Raw genomic sequence first — 18,626 nt, forward strand, 5'->3', positions numbered from 1 at the left:
GACTCAGTAGGTGGGTTAGGGTTATCCCACAAAGCAAAAGGTTGCTGGTTCGATTCCCAGTCAGGACACATGCCTGGGTTGCAGGTTCAGTCCCCAGTCAGGGCACATACAAGAGGCAACTGATCAGTGTTTCTGTCTCACATTGATGTTTCTCTGCCTCTCTTTCTTCCTCCCCTCTCCTCTCTCTAAAAATAAGTAAATAAAAATTTTTTCAAAGGCTAATGTGTTATGTTTGTTAAATGTGAAAAATGATCATTGTTTTTGTTATTGTTATTGTTTTTGGTTTAAAAAGAAAAAGATGCTTGGAAATATTATGCTACCCACTGTGAGCCTGACTGGAATCCTCACAGTCATAACTGCTATAAACTTCAGAAAGAAGGAAAAACCTGGAACGAGGCTTTGCATTCTTGCCAGTCCAATAACAGTGCCCTGATAGACATAGCCTCATTAGCAGAGGTGGAGTTCCTTGTGACCCTCCTTAGGGACGGTGAGTGCCAAATGTCTTTGCTTTAAGCGGTATGAAATACAATGTAGTAACTGTCTTTATTAGTGGAGTAGAAAAGAAATCAAGCTATTAAAAAGTAATTATTTATGGAATATGTATCTAAAGCTTCTAAACAATATACAGGAGTGCAAATTCATTGGGTTTTTACAAAATATACACTCAGAGATTGAGCGCGGGCTGCAAACCAAAGCATTGCAGGTTTGATTCCCAGTCAGGGCACATGCCTGGGTTGCAGGCCATGGCCCCTAGCAACTGCACATTGATGTTTCTCTCTCTCTCTCTTTCTCCCTCCCTTCCCTCTCTAAAAAATAAATAAATAAAATCTTAAAAAATATAAACACTCAGAAACTTTGTAAAAGTTCACATATGCCAGATATATGACATGTTTTTATATATACTTTTAAAGGGGCATATGTCATTTTCTGAAACTTCTAATTTAAAGGAAAAAAAACCCTAAACCTGTAATTTAGTTATATGGCCAGTAGATAGTAATAATGCACTGTGGTCATGTAATCTAAGAAATAAAAGGAATTGGTTAGACAAATAACTAGATTCAAATAACTTTAGCTGGCAAAAATAGATAATTTATTTGGTGCAATGGTTTCCAAGCTTTGTGACATGCTCAGGAGATCCAGGTTTCTAGGCTCCACCCAGCTTCCATTCATCAGAGTAGGTCTGCCTCTACCTGTGTCACATATTTAGTACAGAACTGTGCCAGAGAATATTGAAATCACTGACTTAGAGTAAATTAAAAAAAAAAAAACCTCTCTAGACTCTACTCTGATGACCTTCTCAAGTTAGGTTTTAGTTTAGGATGAAAACAAAATCTGCCACTGTCATTTCTCCTCACCCTTCCCATTTGGGCTTCAAAGAACCCTGTGGCTGCCTCTATGGCAACAGGACACTTGGACATCTGTCTCAGTCACTCAGGGTCTTTTCACCCTGCCTAGGCAGTCTAACTTCGTTTATGTTTCAGACAAGCCTACTGTTCCTATTTGCACACTTTTAACAATTTCTATTCCCTTTTCCTAAGGGGAAGAAAAAAGAAGAAGAAGAAGAAATATATCATAAAGCTAGACTACCATTAAAAGTTATTTTGTATGTGTGCCCTTTTCCTAATCCAATATACCTTCCTATTTTTTTCTCTCTCTAGGCAGAAATAAAAATAGACCTTTCAGACCTACTGTTCCTCTAGTAGCAGGAACTAGAGTCCCAGCAACCTGACTTGCCTGGCATTGCCAGGCATGGTCCTGGCATTGTCCTGGCATGGGCTTTTGATCCCACTCTGCCTCATTTAATAAAGCCTGCATCAAGCAGATCAGATAGTACTGAATAGGGGGAAAGGTATAAGCAGGTATTTTTACTAAGACTTAAATGGGTTTCATCACATGAAGAAATCTCCTGCAAAGTGGTATATTTTGGTAATAGCCCCAGTGTAATATCTCCTTTGCATATAATAAAATTCCTGTAAGTAATTTATATTTATCTCTTACAGAAAATGCATCAGAAACATGGATTGGTTTGAGCAGCAATAAAATTCCAGTTTCCTTTGAATGGTCTAATGGTTCCTCAGTCACCTTTACTAACTGGCACACACTTGAACCCCAAATTTTTCCAAATAGAAGCCAGTTATGTGTCTCGGCAGAGCAGTCTGTAAGTTTATTTGTTTGTTCAGTGCTCACTTTGCTGGACTTGTACGGAGGGCCGCTGACACCAGCACTTGGGCTATGGCAGAGACCAAGCCAGGAACAGGCCCTGCTCCTCACCCAGCTTCCATGCTAGACAGTAAACATGAGGCCATAGAAAAATCAGAGTAATTATAGTTGTCATGATAGTTCTGAGCAAATAGTGGACATGAGGGTAAGAAACTTAGGTTGGGACAGCTGCTTCAGATAAGACAGTCAGGGAAGGCCCTCTGAAGAGGTAACAGCTGGGACTTAAAGAACAACAACAGCAACAAAAACCTCTTGAAGAGTAAGAAGAACATTCCACACAGAGGCAGCTAGTGCAAAAGCCCAAAGGCAGGCCAAGGCTTGCTGTGTTTGATGACAAAAAGAGGACTAGTGTGGTGAGAAGGGGTGCATGATGAGGAGGGGTGGAGGAAGGCAAAAATGTGAGGCTTGTGGGTCCACTATGGGAATCGCTATGGAGCATCAAGGAAATAAAGTCACTGTGGCTGCTACACAGAGAACAGATTGGAGAGGGATAAAATGGCAGCAGAGAAACCAGTTTGGAGGCTACTCCAGTGGTTGAATTAGTGCAGTGAGTGTGGAGACAAGCAGACAGATTCCAGGACCCTCTGGAAGACAGGAATTGTTGCTAAATGAGAAGTGGGGGTGAGAGAGAGGTAGGTTTTTAGCTTGAGCAACCACTATTTTGGAGGATGGTAGCACCGTTGTCTATGATGATAAAGATGAGGGGAGGAACTGAGGTGTTGAGAGGTCACTCTGGAGAGTGATGGTTTTTAAGCTCCATTATCTTCTTAGCATAAAAGACTTTCAACAGTACGTGCAATCTCTGAAAATTGTGAATCAATGGAAAATCTTGCTCTTTTCCTGACGTGAATGTAATGGTCCCAGTGGCCTTAATATCATACTTAGCCCTATTCTTTAGCTCTCATTTATCTAAAACATCTGATTATACAGAATTAGTTTAATCCCAAGACATTTGAAGAGTTTCTTATATGTTAAGAATAGACTTCCTCTCTTCAATTAGATATCTGCCAAACTTACTGGGATTTGGAGGGCGTCCTCAGTCTTTCAAACCACCAGGATACCATATGAGTTCCTCCAAAAAGCAGTTTATCCATGTTCCTTAAACAGCTTGACAAAGTAATTGTGCCAACCAAACATGGGACATTTCTAAGCACTTACTTTTATGACGTCTTTTATTGTTCTATCTTTTCAGGCTGTCACAGACATGTGTAGTTACAATTACAGGGGTAAAGCAGTGTCTCAGAGTCACATTTGAGGAAGAACAAATAATGACCTCTCTAAATGTTCATCGTGGGTCTAACTCTGCTGGAAGACACCACAATTTTTTCTACAATATTTGATGCTTTGTTGGTTCATTAGTTTTGATGTAACAGAGATGACCTTCACTTCCTACTGACATTCTCAGGTTTTATTTGACAAGTGTGGACATTTCACTTCACATGCTCACAGAGAAGGAGCCAACATTTGGACAGAGAAATTATTTTTAAGAGAGTAAGGATAGGTATCAATATCACCAGGTGTGTGGCGACAATGCTGCTGTAAGTGTGACATGTGGTGGCCCCTTATTGTCAGCTCAGTAGCTCCTTAAACAGTAGATGTATGAAAAGTAACATTTATTCCCTTGAAGTAGAACTTAATATGAATATAATTATTATAATTACAAAATTACCTAAACATGGTTGAAGCCTAATTTTAAATATGAGAACCTGGGAAGTTATCTATCCAGTCATCCATCCATCCAATAGTTATTAAGAAGTGACAGTGAGCCTTACACTGTCCTGTGACTGAGGACCCCATGGGGAAGGTCAGCAGGGCTGCTGTTTGTTACTTAATGCAAAGTATGGAACCCAGTCTTTGAAGTAGGAGTAAGAATGTATACCTCAGAGGAATGATGAGATAATATATAAGAGTCATTCAACGTTAAGCCTGGCACACATCAGAAAACTTTCTGCTGCTCCCCCCGTGCCTACCAGTCCAGAATGGTATGTCCCCCAACTGTTTACAGGCTGGAGAGAGAGCAGGGCCTCCCACTCACAAGTAGAGAGAGAATCAATGCTTTGCAATGACAACACAAGGTCCTAACACATTACTCCATCCTGTAACACTTATTATTAGTCATGTTTTTACACAAAATAATTGGCATTGCCTATCAGCATCAGTAATGGGATGTATTCATTCATCTTGTAATACTTTTCCCCTCAGGAAGGACACTGGAAAGTTAAAAATTGTGACGAAACACTTTCTTACATTTGTAAGAGAGCAGGACATGTCCTTTCTGATGCTGGATCAGGCTGCCAAGAGGTAAGTGCTATTAACTTTGTGATTTAGGTGCAGGGACTTCATAACTACAATAATGTATTCACCATCAACTTGAAGTGAACCTCTCTCTCCTGCCTTTGCTCCCCCTTCCCACTATTCCTTTCTTCCTTCCCTCCTCCATTTTTTTCTGAATGTGGGCTACATTTAACAAAACAATTGTCAGCTAGAGTCACATGAAGGATTTACAGCTCTGCGAGGATTTTCTTGCCATCCTCTTCAACCCAAGGCTGCTTTTCTTTTGATTAAAAAGAATGTAAATGATACTATCATGCCATCCGCACATCGATGAGAGTCATGCAATGCCCTCCCTTACTGGGGTTTTCATAGTTGCCCAGTGGGATGTCAGGGTGACAGTGAATGCATTCCTTTGAGTCAGAAAGTGAACTTCTGCATCTAAACTCTTGTTCCCCTGCTCACTTTCCTTAAACTTAAATATTTGACTAGATACAATAAGGGAAAGAAGTGCATGCTCAAAATACATGAGGGGGGATCCCAAAATACCAGAATTTATTTGTAAAAAATTGCATATTTATTCTTACATGTTTAAACTCCAGTTACCTTCAAAGTACTCTCCATTTGATGCAATACACCCATGGAGACATTTTTTCCACTGCTTAAAACAGTTTTTGAACTCATCAATTTTGATGCTTTTTAGTGCTTCTTCCAGTTTTTGTTTTACCTCTTCCACATGGGCAAAATGTTTCCCTTTGAGGACGTTTTCATTGAGGGAAACAAAAAAAAAAGTTGCTCAGAATGAGATCAGGTGAATAGGGAGGGTAGGGCCTGGGAGTCATGCCTCTTTTGGTCAAAAAATGCCCAACGCTCAGTGCTGTGTGGGCAGGTGTGCTTGTAAATTACCCACCATGAAATGGACAAACACATTGAAAGAACCTTCAAAAAATTCACTAAAGCTAAACACAGCCTCTCACAACAATGCCAGCTACTACGCTGATACAGATGGGTTTCTAGAACACTAACCTAGGAGGGGAAGCCTGTACTGCATGAGGCCCATCCTCCAGAAGAGAATTCCATTTTTGTTTTTGTGTTTTTTAAATTTATTATTTGGGGAAAGGATAATAAAAATCGTATTTTATATAATAAAGCATTTTCAGTACTTTAAGTAATAAAAATACTTTAGGTTTAAACTTACAAGGTAGAAAATTATGTTTTAAATTTCTTAAAATACATTTAATATTCTGCAGTAAAGTTACCAAAAAAATCTACCTATCAGTGTCTTCAACACATGCCTTCTCTCTCTCGCTCATACACACACACAAATTTGGATTTAAATATTGGAGGTTTTTAGATTATATGAGTATCAACATTTTCCCAAACTGGATTTCTATGCATTCCTGCTTGAATTATTGTCTTTTCTAATCCTATTATTTATGTTCCAATTAAACAATACTGCATTTCTCCAGAAACTGCATTTTATTTATTAATCAATATTTAAACAAATAAATCTTCATACTCTCACTGAACAATACACGTGCTGTAGCTCACATTTTACTGAACATTTTATCTAATAATTATAATTTCTGAATTAGTTATAACTGATCAGTAATATAATCTCTATCTAAGCAGAAATACTGAAAAAAAATTATCTCGATATATCTTTCAAGGCAATTGAAAGGGTGATTAACTTTTTACACAGCAGAAACAGAACTGATGTTCTGTTCAGACTTTGTCCAGTTTCCCTTCTCCGGCCAGCACTACCAGCATGTAAAGATTCTGAGTTCAGACCCAGTTCTCTAGCTTTATTGCAAAATTTCCATCTCTTTATGCATTAGCAGTCTATGAGTATGGTTTCAAAAGGTTCCTTTCTTTTAGTCAATTGCTTCAATGTAAATCTGTAAACAGTCTGCACATACAAATTAATTTGTAAAATAAGTCTTGATCATTTCAAAGCAAAGAAAAAGATTTACTTTTTCCGTTTGAGTCACTTTTGGGGGGCTTGTACAATATGAGCAATTATTTCAGTATTGTCATCATCATTTCATTTAAAATGAAATGGTACTTCATGTACAAAGAATATTCATGGATACAATCAATTTTTCTTTCCACTTTCATTATGTGTATAAAGGCTTATAGTAGAGAGTCTTTGTGTTTCTGGTTATTACTATGCCACAATTTTTTTGAGCCTGTTCGGTTCTTGGATTTTTTTTTTTTTTTTTTTTTGCTAAGAAGCCTGTGATCTAAAAATTACTTATGAAGAAAGAACATTTTGTCAGAAAGGTCAAATCATCAGGCTTCTCCACCTGTTCTTCCAAACACAAAAGCAGTCCACCCCTCTGGCCGGTCCTGTCTGGGGTGATCCCTGGAGGGGCTCTGGCTGCAGTTCTCAGGTGCCCATGCAGACCAGGCTGGGGAGCAGTGTTAATGGAGTGACTTCAGAGCATAGCCTGGCTGGCTGGCTGGGGGCTCCTGTAATCCACACCTCATTGAACAATATGTTTTGAACTAAAATAGCTGATTTCTAAAATAAGGTTTTATTTAATTTACTACAAAACCAAGATTATAGCAGAAATCATATTATAGCCAATCAAATTCCAGCAAGCATTGGCATGACACTAAATAAGGTGTATTTTAAAACTGGTGGCTATGCAAAAACAGGTATAACTGATACGATTTTGTCATGTTGAAAGAAAAAGAATGGAAATAACTCAGTTGAAACATAGGAAACTAATGAATGTATGTCTCCTGTGCCATATGATTTTTAAGAACAGCACCCTTCACTGCTGCCGGGGAGGAGCCATGGACCACACATTTGTCCTTTTTGTCTGAGTGCCAGAGCTTGCTTTCTTCCTTTCTGAAAGGCTAGCCAATCGATTTAGGAAAAATCTTTGCCAGAAATATATATATTCTGGCCAATCTCTATTTGGATGCATTATGATCCAGCTGAGACTACCCTAGATTTCCCCAGAATTGGGTTCCAGGTCCCCTTATCTGTGAGTCTGTGAGTTTATCCAAGTCCTGAACCTCAGAGCATCTCAGTGGGATAACATGAAGTAAACAGAGGGAAGAAAGTTGGGAAGATATACGTTGCGATCTAGGTGTGTGTGTCCTCTTTGCTCACACTGAGACCCTGTCTCTGTTTGGTGGTCTCTGCCTGCACTGTCTCCTTTGAGTTTCACGGAAGCCCCATGGACACTGTCACTACCTGGCTTCACAGAGACATGGAGAGAGCAAATAAAGTCACATAAGGGCAGAGCCAGGATGCAAACCCATGGAGTCTGTCTTCAGAGGAAACACTCTTAATTTCTACCAGCCTGTAGGAACTATTTGTATGAAATTCTGTGGGTTTGAACTCCCTCCCTTCCTTCCTGCCTCAGTGTGTGTGTGTCTATGTAAGAGAGAGAGCAAGATCTTGAGAAAGTGCCCCTTCCTTTCCATTTGCTTTTAAGGTTTTAGGTTTTAAGAATTAAATAAATCTAGAAGTGGCTATAGCTCATAGCATTACCAGTTAGAGTCAATACAAAGATATTAAGACAAAATTAAGTTTTGAGTGGGTCAGAGAAGAAAGGTAAGTGGTAAATGAGAATATACCAAAAAAAATCTTACTAAATCAGATTATGTCCTTAACTTTCTTTCTTCTTTTTAAGGGATGGGAGAGACATGGTGGGTTCTGTTACAAAATTGACATGGTCCTTCGGAACTTTGACCATGCCTCCAGTGGCTATTACTGCCCTCCTGCACTTGTAACCATTATAAACAGGTAAAATAGAAGTTTTCCCCCAGAAACATGACTGTACTTTGACAGTGGGCTCTTGGAATGATAAAAATCTAGCCATAATCAGTAACTCATCAAAATGTAAGTGTACTATACAATGGAGTAGTAAATTATGTAAATTATTGATTGAGATGAATTTAAATTATGCAGTGTTATTCCTAAATTGATTTTTGAGTAACAAATAGTAAAATTAAGGTGACTTTTACTTTCCATAAACATTTATTATCTAGCTTCACTAATATATTAAGTTATATTTAGATTTTATCTTCTTCATATAATAGAAAAGAAATATTTTATGTAATATTACATATTTTAAATTTAATGTGTGTGAGTCATGTTGTGTTTTTTTTTAGAACAAAAGTAAGTATAACTGAACTGTGGACGTTTCAAATGGTCAGAAGCTTCCCTATTGCTCTTAGGTCTGTGTGTAGAGCTAGACTTCTCAGTGCACACGTGTCCTCTCGATGCTGACAGAGGAGCTGTGCCCTCTTGACACGCCATACAAGTTACAGCATGCTGCCGATGTGCAACAGAGGATAAATGCACCAACAGCCAAAGTAACCTCAGTGTCACTATCATATCAGGACAATGAGGGTTGTAAAATTGACTCTTCCCTGCTGAGGACAAAAGCAAGACAGAACTCTTCAGCAGGTCCATGGGAAAACCATATCTGCAAGGCAAATCGCTTACTTTTTTACTGAGGCCATTGCCTTTAAAAATACCTACAGATACCAGGAGATGGGACAATAGTGCTATGGTTTCATCTAGAGACCCTTTAATGTAGGTCTGCAGTAGGGATTCATGCATGCTTTCTCTGCTTGCCCCAAGTAGGGAGTCAATATTAAAAGCTGCCAGTATTTCCTTCCCCCTTACCTTCTTGATTTCTTACCCTCTTTCCCAGTTTGTCCTCAAAACAATGCACAGAAATTCATACATGTAAATGAGCACGTAGACATCCAGGAATAAATGGACAACACTTGGCAAAATAAATTGCCTGGTGAATATTTTATGCTTAGGAGACCCTTGCTTGGGAGTAGAGCTCTACTTTTGATGTAGCTAGTTTTGTATTTAGTTCTGTCCTTGTCCTTCCCAGGATAGCTACTAGCAGGGGAAAAAAATCTGTACCCTCAATTTGTTAATCCACCTGTAAGGTTTCAAGAACCTTGGGTTGGAAGTTTTCAGTCAGGGAGTCAACATAGGACTTTATTTAGGGGCCTGAACAATGGAACTATGATCTTTTGTTAATTATTTTTTAATTAATTATGTTTTCCCTGGTGAAAATAAGCCTGGTTCATGTTTTTTTTAATGCCTATTCACTCTCCTTTCTTTTTTGTTTGTGTATATGTGCATGTTTATGTTAATTGAGTGCCTGTCACATACCTGTTACTGTGTTAATTACTTTTCGTATGTTATCTGACTTTGTAAATGTTCAATAGTCAAGAGTTTATTAGAAAATTTTTTATTGAACACCTATTTTGTGAAAGGCACTATATTGGCATGTTGTACAAAAGACATAAAAGGCATGGTGTAATTGTCCAGATGCTACTTGCAGGCCAGCAGCTAAAGATATAGAAAATAGATATATAAAACAAGTAAAGAAGGTAGAATAACACAGTAAGTGGATAAACTCAAGGTGACATTACAGATAACCCACAGTGCCAAGATGACCCCAGGTAAGGCAGAAATCTGTTAGGGTTCAAATGCTTAATTTTTTAAACACCTTTGGGGACTTCGTGCAAAGGATAGAAAGTGTTTAGAAAAATAAACTACTGTTTCATTTTCCTCAATACTGGATACAAAAGTATCCTATGAATATTTAAAATTTTTCTTTGACTAAGTATATTCAGTAGTCAGTACTCATGTGTGGTCCAACTCTAAAGCAGAATTATGGCAGAGGTAAGTTCATTTTTGTCCCAGCCTCAACCTCCCAGGCCCACTCAGGTAACCTTGTGCTGTCATGCTGTCAGTCACCAGCCAAGCCCCTAAGTTACCCCCAGGGATGCATCTGTCCCAGGCAGGTGACATACATGTGCACTGCCCTGCAAACATACCTACATCCAAAGCAGTGACTCCAACATGGGACATGCAAGTTGAGGGAAGGAAGGGCCTGGTACTCCTGATTTTTATTCATTCAGACCCCAACAGCTAAGAAATAAAGACTTACACTGCACTGCTCTTGGGTGACAATAAGTGTTCAAATATTTTCCAACAGCATCTTCCGTCTGAGAAAGTTGGGCAGTAGACGGAAAGTCTCCTCAGTGTCCACTAGCAGCCTTGGTAATCATTTTCTTCCATTACTGATTTCCCTTTGAGTTAAGACACTTCTGTCATTCACCAGCACCCAACCTTGTAGTTGCTAATTGATTTTCCACTCTTCTGCACAATTGAGCGACAGGTTTGAGAGGCACAATTAGAACCACCTGCTACAAGTTACTTATTTCTTTTGTTATCCTGTAACTGCTCCTGGTCTAGAACTTTTAACACTTTGTGGAATAGGAAGGGAAGAAACACAGACCCTTGCTGCTGAATAACAGAATTTTATTTGCTTACATACTGTTACCAAGTTTTTTCATGCCTGGCCACTTTGCTTCCAGACAGAGGATGAATGCCAAGCTTGAGTCCCATGGGTAATTGGCTAAACACATGTATGTCTAAATCTTGAATCAATCAGTCATGGAATAGGGGGTACAAAATAATCCAAATGCCATTCAATTTTGTGAATTTTTGCCAAAAGTGAGAAATACTGCAATATCTCACTTTCTCCTAGGTTTAAATATACATTATTTTCCAACGTACTTACAGTTCCACTATTTTCCTGCAACCACCATATCCCCCAAACATATTTGCACTTAACTTTTTTATTGTGGTAGAATATGCATGACATAAAATTTATAATTTTAACAATGTTTAAGTGTTCAGTTCAGTGATATCAATACACTCCATATTGTGCAACCGTAACCACCACCCATCTCCAGAACTGTTTTTATTTTCCCACACTGAAATTCTGTACCCATTAAAACATTAATTCTCCATTCCCACTTGCCCCCAGCTCTGGCTACCACAATTCTACTTTCCGTCTCTACGAGGTTGACTACTCTCATTCCCTCACAAGTGAAATCACACAATAGTTGTCCTTTTGTCCCTGGCTTATCACACTTAGTCTAATATCCTACAGGTTACTCCATCTTGTAATGTGTCAGAATTTCCTTCCCTTTTAAGGCTGAATATGTCTCAGCCTTAGTCTATAGTATGTATGCACCACATTCTGATTATCCATTCATCCATCAATAGACATAAGATTCTTGCACCTTTTGGCTATTGTGAGTAATGCTGCTATGAATCTGAATGTGTGAATACCTATTGAATCCCCATTTTGCACTCATTTGGGTAATATACCCAGAAATTGAATTTTGGATCATATGATACATCTATTTTTAATTTACGAGGAACAACCACACCCTTTCACAATGGCTACATCATTTTACATTCCAACCAGCTGTGCACAAGGGTTCCCATTCCTTCACATCAGGGCCAGCACTTGTTCTTTTGTGCTTTCTGATAATAGACATCTTAATGGGGGTGAAGTGGTATCCCACTGTGATTTTGATTTACATTTTTGTAATAATTAGTAGTATGGAGCATCTTTCATGTGTTTATTGGCATCTGTATACCTTCTTTAGAGAAATGTCTGTTCAAGTCCTTCGCCCATGTTTTTTTTATCCTCACCTGAGGACATTTTTTTTTCATTGCTTTTAAAGAGAGAAGAAAGGGAGAGAAACATTGTCGTGAGAGAGAAACATCAATTGGTTGCCTCCCATATGCACCCCTACCAGGGACTGAGCCCATTACCCATGTTCATGCCCTGACCAAGAATCGAACCCTCAACATTTCGGTTGTGGGATAACATATCAACCAACTGAACTACACCAGCCAGGGCATCAAGTCCTTGGCTCATTTTTTAATTGGATTGTTTGTTCTCTGCTACTGAGATGTAGGATGTCCTTAAATATTCTGGATAGTAATTCCTCACCAGATACATAATTTTCGAGTATTTTTTCCTATTCCATGGGTTGTCTTTTCACTATATTGATGTGCAAAAGCTTTTAATTTTCATTAAGTCTAATTTATCCATTTCCTATTTGTTGCCTCTGCATTTGGTGTCATATTCAAAAAGTCATTGCCAAATGCATTGTCATGAAATTTTTTCCTATATTTTCTTCTAAGACTTTTATATTTTTAGTTCTTACATTTAGGTCTTTGATCCAATTTGAATTAATTTTTGTAAATGGTGTAAAGTAAGAACCCAACTTCATTCTTCTATTTGTAGAAATCCAGTTTCCCCAGCATCCTCACTGAAAATATTGTCCTTTCCCCTACTGTCTTGGCACACCTGTGAAAAACCACTTGACCATATATGTGAGGGTTTATCTCTGGGTTCTGTATTCTATTTCATTGATCTATACATCTTCTTTATGCCAATACCACACTACTTTGATTACCAGACATTTTATTAAGTTTTACAATCAAAGCCCTAGCTGGCATAGCTCAGTGGATTGAGCGCGGGCTGGGAACCAAAGTGTCCCAGTTCGATTCCCAGCCAGGGTACATTCCTGGTTGCAGGCCATAACACCCAGCAACCGCACATTGATGTTTCTCTCTCTCTCTCTCTATCTCCCTCCCCTCCCTCTCTAAAAATAAATAAATAAAATATTTTTTTAAAAGTTTTGCAATCAAGAAGTGTGATACATCCACTTTGTTTTGATTTTTTAAATTTTTTGTCTTTTGTAATTTAATCTTTATTGTATTTTTCTATTACCATTTAGTCCCCTCATACTTCACTTCCCCCAGGAATTACCACACTGTTGTACATGTCCATGAGTCCTTTTTCTTTTTTTCTCAATGCCTCTACCACCTGATATCCTCCCCAAACTAGCTGTCTTCCTGCTCTCCATCTGAGTCTGTCTCTGTTTTGCTTGTTAGTTCAGTTTGTTCATTAGGTTCCTCCACATATGAGTGAAATCACATGGTATTTGTCTTTCTCTGACAGGCTTATTTCATGTAGCATAATGTTCTCCAGGACCATCCATACTGTCCCAAAGGGTAAAATTTTCTTTTTTATAGCCAAGTTGTATTCCATTGTGTAAATGTCCCATCGTTGTTTTATCCACTTAGCTACTGATGGACACTTGGGCTGCTTCCATAGCTTGGTTGTTATAAATAACACTGCAATGAACACAAGCGTGCTTAAGTTCTTTTGAATTGGTGTTTTGTATTCCTTCGGATATATTCCCAGAAGTGGGATCACTGGGTCAAAAGGCAGATCCATTTTTAATTTTTTGAGGTATCTCCAGACTGCTTTCCACAGTGGCGGCACCAATCTGCATTCCCACCAACAGAACAAAAGGCTTCCCTTTCTTCACATCCTTGACAGCACTTGTTGTTTGTTGATTTTTTGATAAAGCCATTGTGACAGGTGTGAGATGATATCTCATTGTGGTTTTAATTTTCATTTCTTGGATGATTAATGGTGTTGAGCATCTTTTCAAATGTCTCTTGGCCATCTGTATGTCCTCTTTGGAGAAGTGTCTATTCAGGCCTCTTCCCCATTTTTTAATTGGGTTGTTTGTTGATTTGGTGTTGAGTTTTGTAAGTTCTTTATAAATTTTGGATATTAACCCCTTATCAGATATATCAGCAACTATGTTCTCCCATTCTGTGGGATGTCTTTTTATTTTGTTGATGATTTCCTTTACTATGCAAAACCTTTTTAGTTTTATGTAGTTAGGAGTAAGCCTAGTCAAGGATGTAAAAGACCTATACTCAGAAAATTATAAGACATTGGAAAAGAAATTGAAGAAGATACAAATAAGTGGAAGTACATACCATGGTCATGGGTAGGAAGAATGAACATTATGTCCATACTACCCAAAGCAACCTATAGATTCAATGCAATTCCTATCAAAATTGCACTGACATATTTCACAGAACCACAACAAATATTTCAAAAATTTGTATGGAACTACAGAAGGCCCCACATAGCAACAGCAGTACTGAGAAAGAACAAAGTTGGAGGAATCATGGCTACCTAACATGAAAGTATACTATAAAGCCATAGTAATCAAAACAGCATGGTACTGGCATAAAAACAGACACATAGGTTAATGGAACAGAATAGAGAGCCCAAAAATAAACTCACACATTTATAGTCAATTAATATTTGACAGAGGAAATAAGCACATACAATGGGCTAAAGATAGTTTATTCTATAAATGGTGTTGGGAAAATTGGACAGATACATGCAGAAAAATGAAACTAGGCTTCCTTCTTACACCACACACAAGAATAAATTCAAAATGGATCCAAGACTTAAGTGTTGGACCCAAAACCATAAAAACTGTAGAAGAATACATAGGCAGCAAAATCACAGACATTGCTCATACCAGTATTTTATCAGATATTATCTCCCCAAGCAAGGAAAACAAACAAAAGTAAACACATGGGACTGCAACTTTGTTCTTGTTTTTCATCTTTGTTTTACTATTCAGGTTCCCTTAAAATTCCATATGAAGTTTAAAATGAATTTTTCTACTTTTGCAAAGAGAAATATTGGGATCTTGATAGAGATTACATTCAATCTGTAGATTGCTTTGAGTGGTATGGACATTTTAAGAACAAGTCTTCCAATTAATCAACATGGGTTGATTTTCCATGTATTTGTGTCTTCTTTAATTTCCTTCAGCAGTGTTTTGTAGTTTTCAATATGCAAGTCTTCCACCTCCTTGGGTAAGTGTATTCCCAAATATTTTATTCCTTTTGATGCTATTGTAAATGGAATTGTTTTTGTGGTTTCCTCTTTATTGTGCATTGTTAGTACACCAAAATGCAACTGATTTCTCTGTGTTGACTTTTTATCCTTCAACTTTAGAGAATTTGCTTATTAGTCTTAACAGTTTTTATGTACAGTGCAGTTAACTTCCTTTCTAAAAAACACATTTTAATTATACCCCCTTTGAAATTATACAATCAAAACATTCTTACTGATACAAATTCAAGCAAGCCAGAGAATGTAGACTAAATAGTGAAAGTGCACACTCACCTCCACTGTTCCCCTTCCCAACCAACCCAATCCACTCCTGAAAGGTAACTTCCATTAATAGTTTGATATTTACTTTTACAGGTTTAGTCCTTGTGTGTATTTTCTAGTTCTACATTTCTCTTCCAGCATTTTGCAAGGAACAATGTTCAAAAACCTTAACATTTTTAGTTTTTGAGGAATGCCACCAGAAACTTCTCGCAATAATGATCATGATGTGTGTCTCCCATTTTAAAACTACTGATATCCTATTTCTACTCTTTATTTTAAGAAAAAAGAAAGAAATTTATCATCTTATATTAGTTCAGCAATAGAGTTGTTTATTTGGAACTGGCATTAAAAATGTTAACAGTTGTGTTATTGGGAAAAATCCAAGCACAATGACTCAATTCAAAACTGAGTCCCTCCTAACCAGGTCATTATATGTAAGGACTACCACTGGGGTTTTCTAATTGAAATAGCTCTCTAGTGAAGGTACTTCCAAATGTATTACTTTTTCAATCTCGTTTTTCAGGTAATACAAACACAATCATTGTAGTATTGCTGCTGCTCAGTACTGTGTTGTTCACACACAAGAAACATCTTTTTTCAGCTACATATGATGCTGGCTAAACTGATGAAAAAAATATAGTGTTCAATTAGAGGTTTAAGTATAAAATATCTTCTTTTGAAGTGTACACTTTTGAAATGCAAAATGTTCATTTTGATATAAAAATATTTGTCTATATATGCCAAAAATACTCATTTCTATCTTCAGATTGCATTTTTAAATTAAAATTTAATGTTTAGTGCCATGAGCAACAATTTCCTGTCAAGCTGATGGAAGTTCAAGATATGTTTTTCTTGCTTACACTAAAAATGCACATTTGATGTCTTAACTTTTTAAAGGAGCAGATTGGCAAAATTAATTTCTTTCTGATTCTAAGAATTCTTCCCCTACAAAATTTGATTTCATAAGTAGGTATACACAATCAAAATATTTTATCATTTAAAAAAAATGCTTACTGAATTCCATAGAGGTAACATTTTATCCTGATTCAAATAATAATAATATAAAGTCATGTACATATATGGTTTTCTTTGTTCCTTAAATCATAACATTTGAATTAAACAACCTCAGATAAAACAAACAAAAAAGCCAGATATTCTAAAGCTCCAGAATATTCTCAAATGAAGAATTTTAAAACACAAACCCAGAAAATACTTTAAAAGGCCATCTGCTCTATCTACACTTCTAGTGTTTGAAACCAAATAAAGTATTAAAGAATATAAACTGTTCTCTTGTTTCTTTATCAGTTGGAAATAGACACTTGAGAGATTGCATGCTATTATCCAGAGTTAATTTCCTAGAATATATGGTTTAGAAGAAAGATATATTTGCTGAATTTCTTTATTAACAATGCCATCTTCTTGCCCTAACTGGTGTAGCTCACTGGGTTGAACATTGTTCTGTAAAGCGAAAGGTCACCAATTTGATTCCTGGTCAGAGCACATGCTTGGGTGGCAGGTTTGGTCCCTGGTTGGAGCGTGTATGGGAGGCAACCAATTGATGTTTCTCTCTCACATCAATGTTTCTTTTCCTCGCTTTCTCCCCTCCCCCTTACCCTCTCTAAAAATAAATATTGGGTTGGCCAGAAAGTTCATTTGCTTTTTCCCTCGTAAGATGGCTCTAGTAGTGCTTAGTTCTTATTAACTTCATTTGACACAATTTTGTTAGAATGTATTGTGACAGTTGTCATATAAGAGTGCATTAAAAAAACTTATCAAAATTGGTAAATTTTTGTGTAGCCATTTTAATATTGAAGATGGAAGAAAATACACAACATTTTGGGGATATTATGCTTTCTTATTTCAAGAAAGGTAAAAGCACAACTAAAATGCAGAGAAATATTTATGCAGTATGTAGAGAAGGTGATGTGACTGACCAAACATGGCAAAAGTGGTTTGCGAAGTTTCGTGTTGGATATTCTCACTGGACAATGTTCCATGGTGGGGTAGACCAGTTGAAGTTGATAGCGATCAAATTAAGACATTAATTAAGAATATTCAACATTATAACATGTGGGAAATAGCCAACATACTCAAAATATACAAATCAATAAAGATTTTTGGCGAAAATGAAAATGGCCAACCCAATAAATAAAATCTCTAAAAAACAAAACAAAACAAAACAAAGCCATCTTCTAAAATGGACCAAGAAAACTAGAGTCCTGTTTTGATTTAACAGCTTTAGGATTTAACATATGAGTGTTATATGCAACTACTTAAAAGATATACTTGCTAGATAAAAAGCAGAAAGTGTCTATTGTTTTAAGCAATGATAAATGGAGATAAGATAGCAAATCAGACTGTACTAAATAAGTCTAAAACCAACAAGGGACAAAAGCAAAATATTGCATAAATAATGCTACTGGAGTCCAAGTTCACAGACAATATTATTCCTCTCCATTTTCTGATAAATGCTTTAGTACACAGTAATGTAAGAAACAGTGATACCCCTTGAGTTTTTAGAACCAGCACAGTAAATGGTGGTCCTGTCCATAGCCTTCGTGGTGCAGTGCCTTGCTGACTTCCTAGCACAGCAGTTTCAGGTGCTGGGAGTGTCAATGATGCAGCTAGGCCTCAGAGAGGAGAAGGTCATAAGAATGTGAACCAATGGAAGTATGAGGAAAATTACAATGGTATCTGGACAATATTTAGCTTTATCTACTTTCCTTTTGAGGTACATTTACAGAAGTCCCTGCCACTGTGATCTGGTTAAATAAAAAAACTTTTCTAATTTCACATATATGCTATTCAGACTATTAATTGAGATACCTGCAGAAGATATTTACTAAAGCATGATGAAAATGCATATGCTCTGCCGAGATGAGAATCACAGACACCTAAGGCCACTGCCTGTTGCTAGTGATGTTCATAAGGCTATTTAAAATTTTACTCCTTTGTGTTCGTTTCTCTTTCCCTCCCCTATTTCCACTGAGACTCCTCTACTCTTGAATGATCCCATTGCTTTGTGCTTCCCTTTGCATGTTAAGGATTCATGAAAATGAAAAAACCCAAAATTGATTGAGGAAGTCTAATTTGCTTTCTTGTTAGATTTCCTGGGTAATTTCATCAGGCTTTTCCTTTCCAACTGACTCTGCAAGGTCTGGCCAAAATTACCACTGTTTGAAGTGTTTTCCTCCAAACTTTACATGTGCTGAAAATAAATTTTTCAAGATAGTTTCCAATTTAGCTTAAAATTTTGGTGTTAGTTATATTTGA

General features: G+C 37.2%; 1 protein-coding gene across 2 annotated transcripts in view; it reads left to right on the forward strand.

Moving 5' to 3' along the window:
• Window positions 1-18,626, forward strand: part of PLA2R1 (phospholipase A2 receptor 1) — a 106,241-nt gene that overhangs the window by 39,025 nt on the left and 48,590 nt on the right. For both annotated transcript variants that reach the window (XM_028510129.2, XM_036023402.1), the window contains exons 7-10: window positions 293-487; window positions 2,001-2,158; window positions 4,423-4,521; window positions 8,142-8,254. In XM_028510129.2, the coding sequence (XP_028365930.1) occupies window positions 293-487; window positions 2,001-2,158; window positions 4,423-4,521; window positions 8,142-8,254 (565 nt within the window). The remainder of the gene's footprint in view (window positions 1-292; window positions 488-2,000; window positions 2,159-4,422; window positions 4,522-8,141; window positions 8,255-18,626) is intronic.

Source organism: Phyllostomus discolor, chromosome 4, assembly GCF_004126475.2.
Source record: "Phyllostomus discolor isolate MPI-MPIP mPhyDis1 chromosome 4, mPhyDis1.pri.v3, whole genome shotgun sequence".
NCBI classification, from domain to species: domain Eukaryota; kingdom Metazoa; phylum Chordata; class Mammalia; order Chiroptera; family Phyllostomidae; genus Phyllostomus; species Phyllostomus discolor.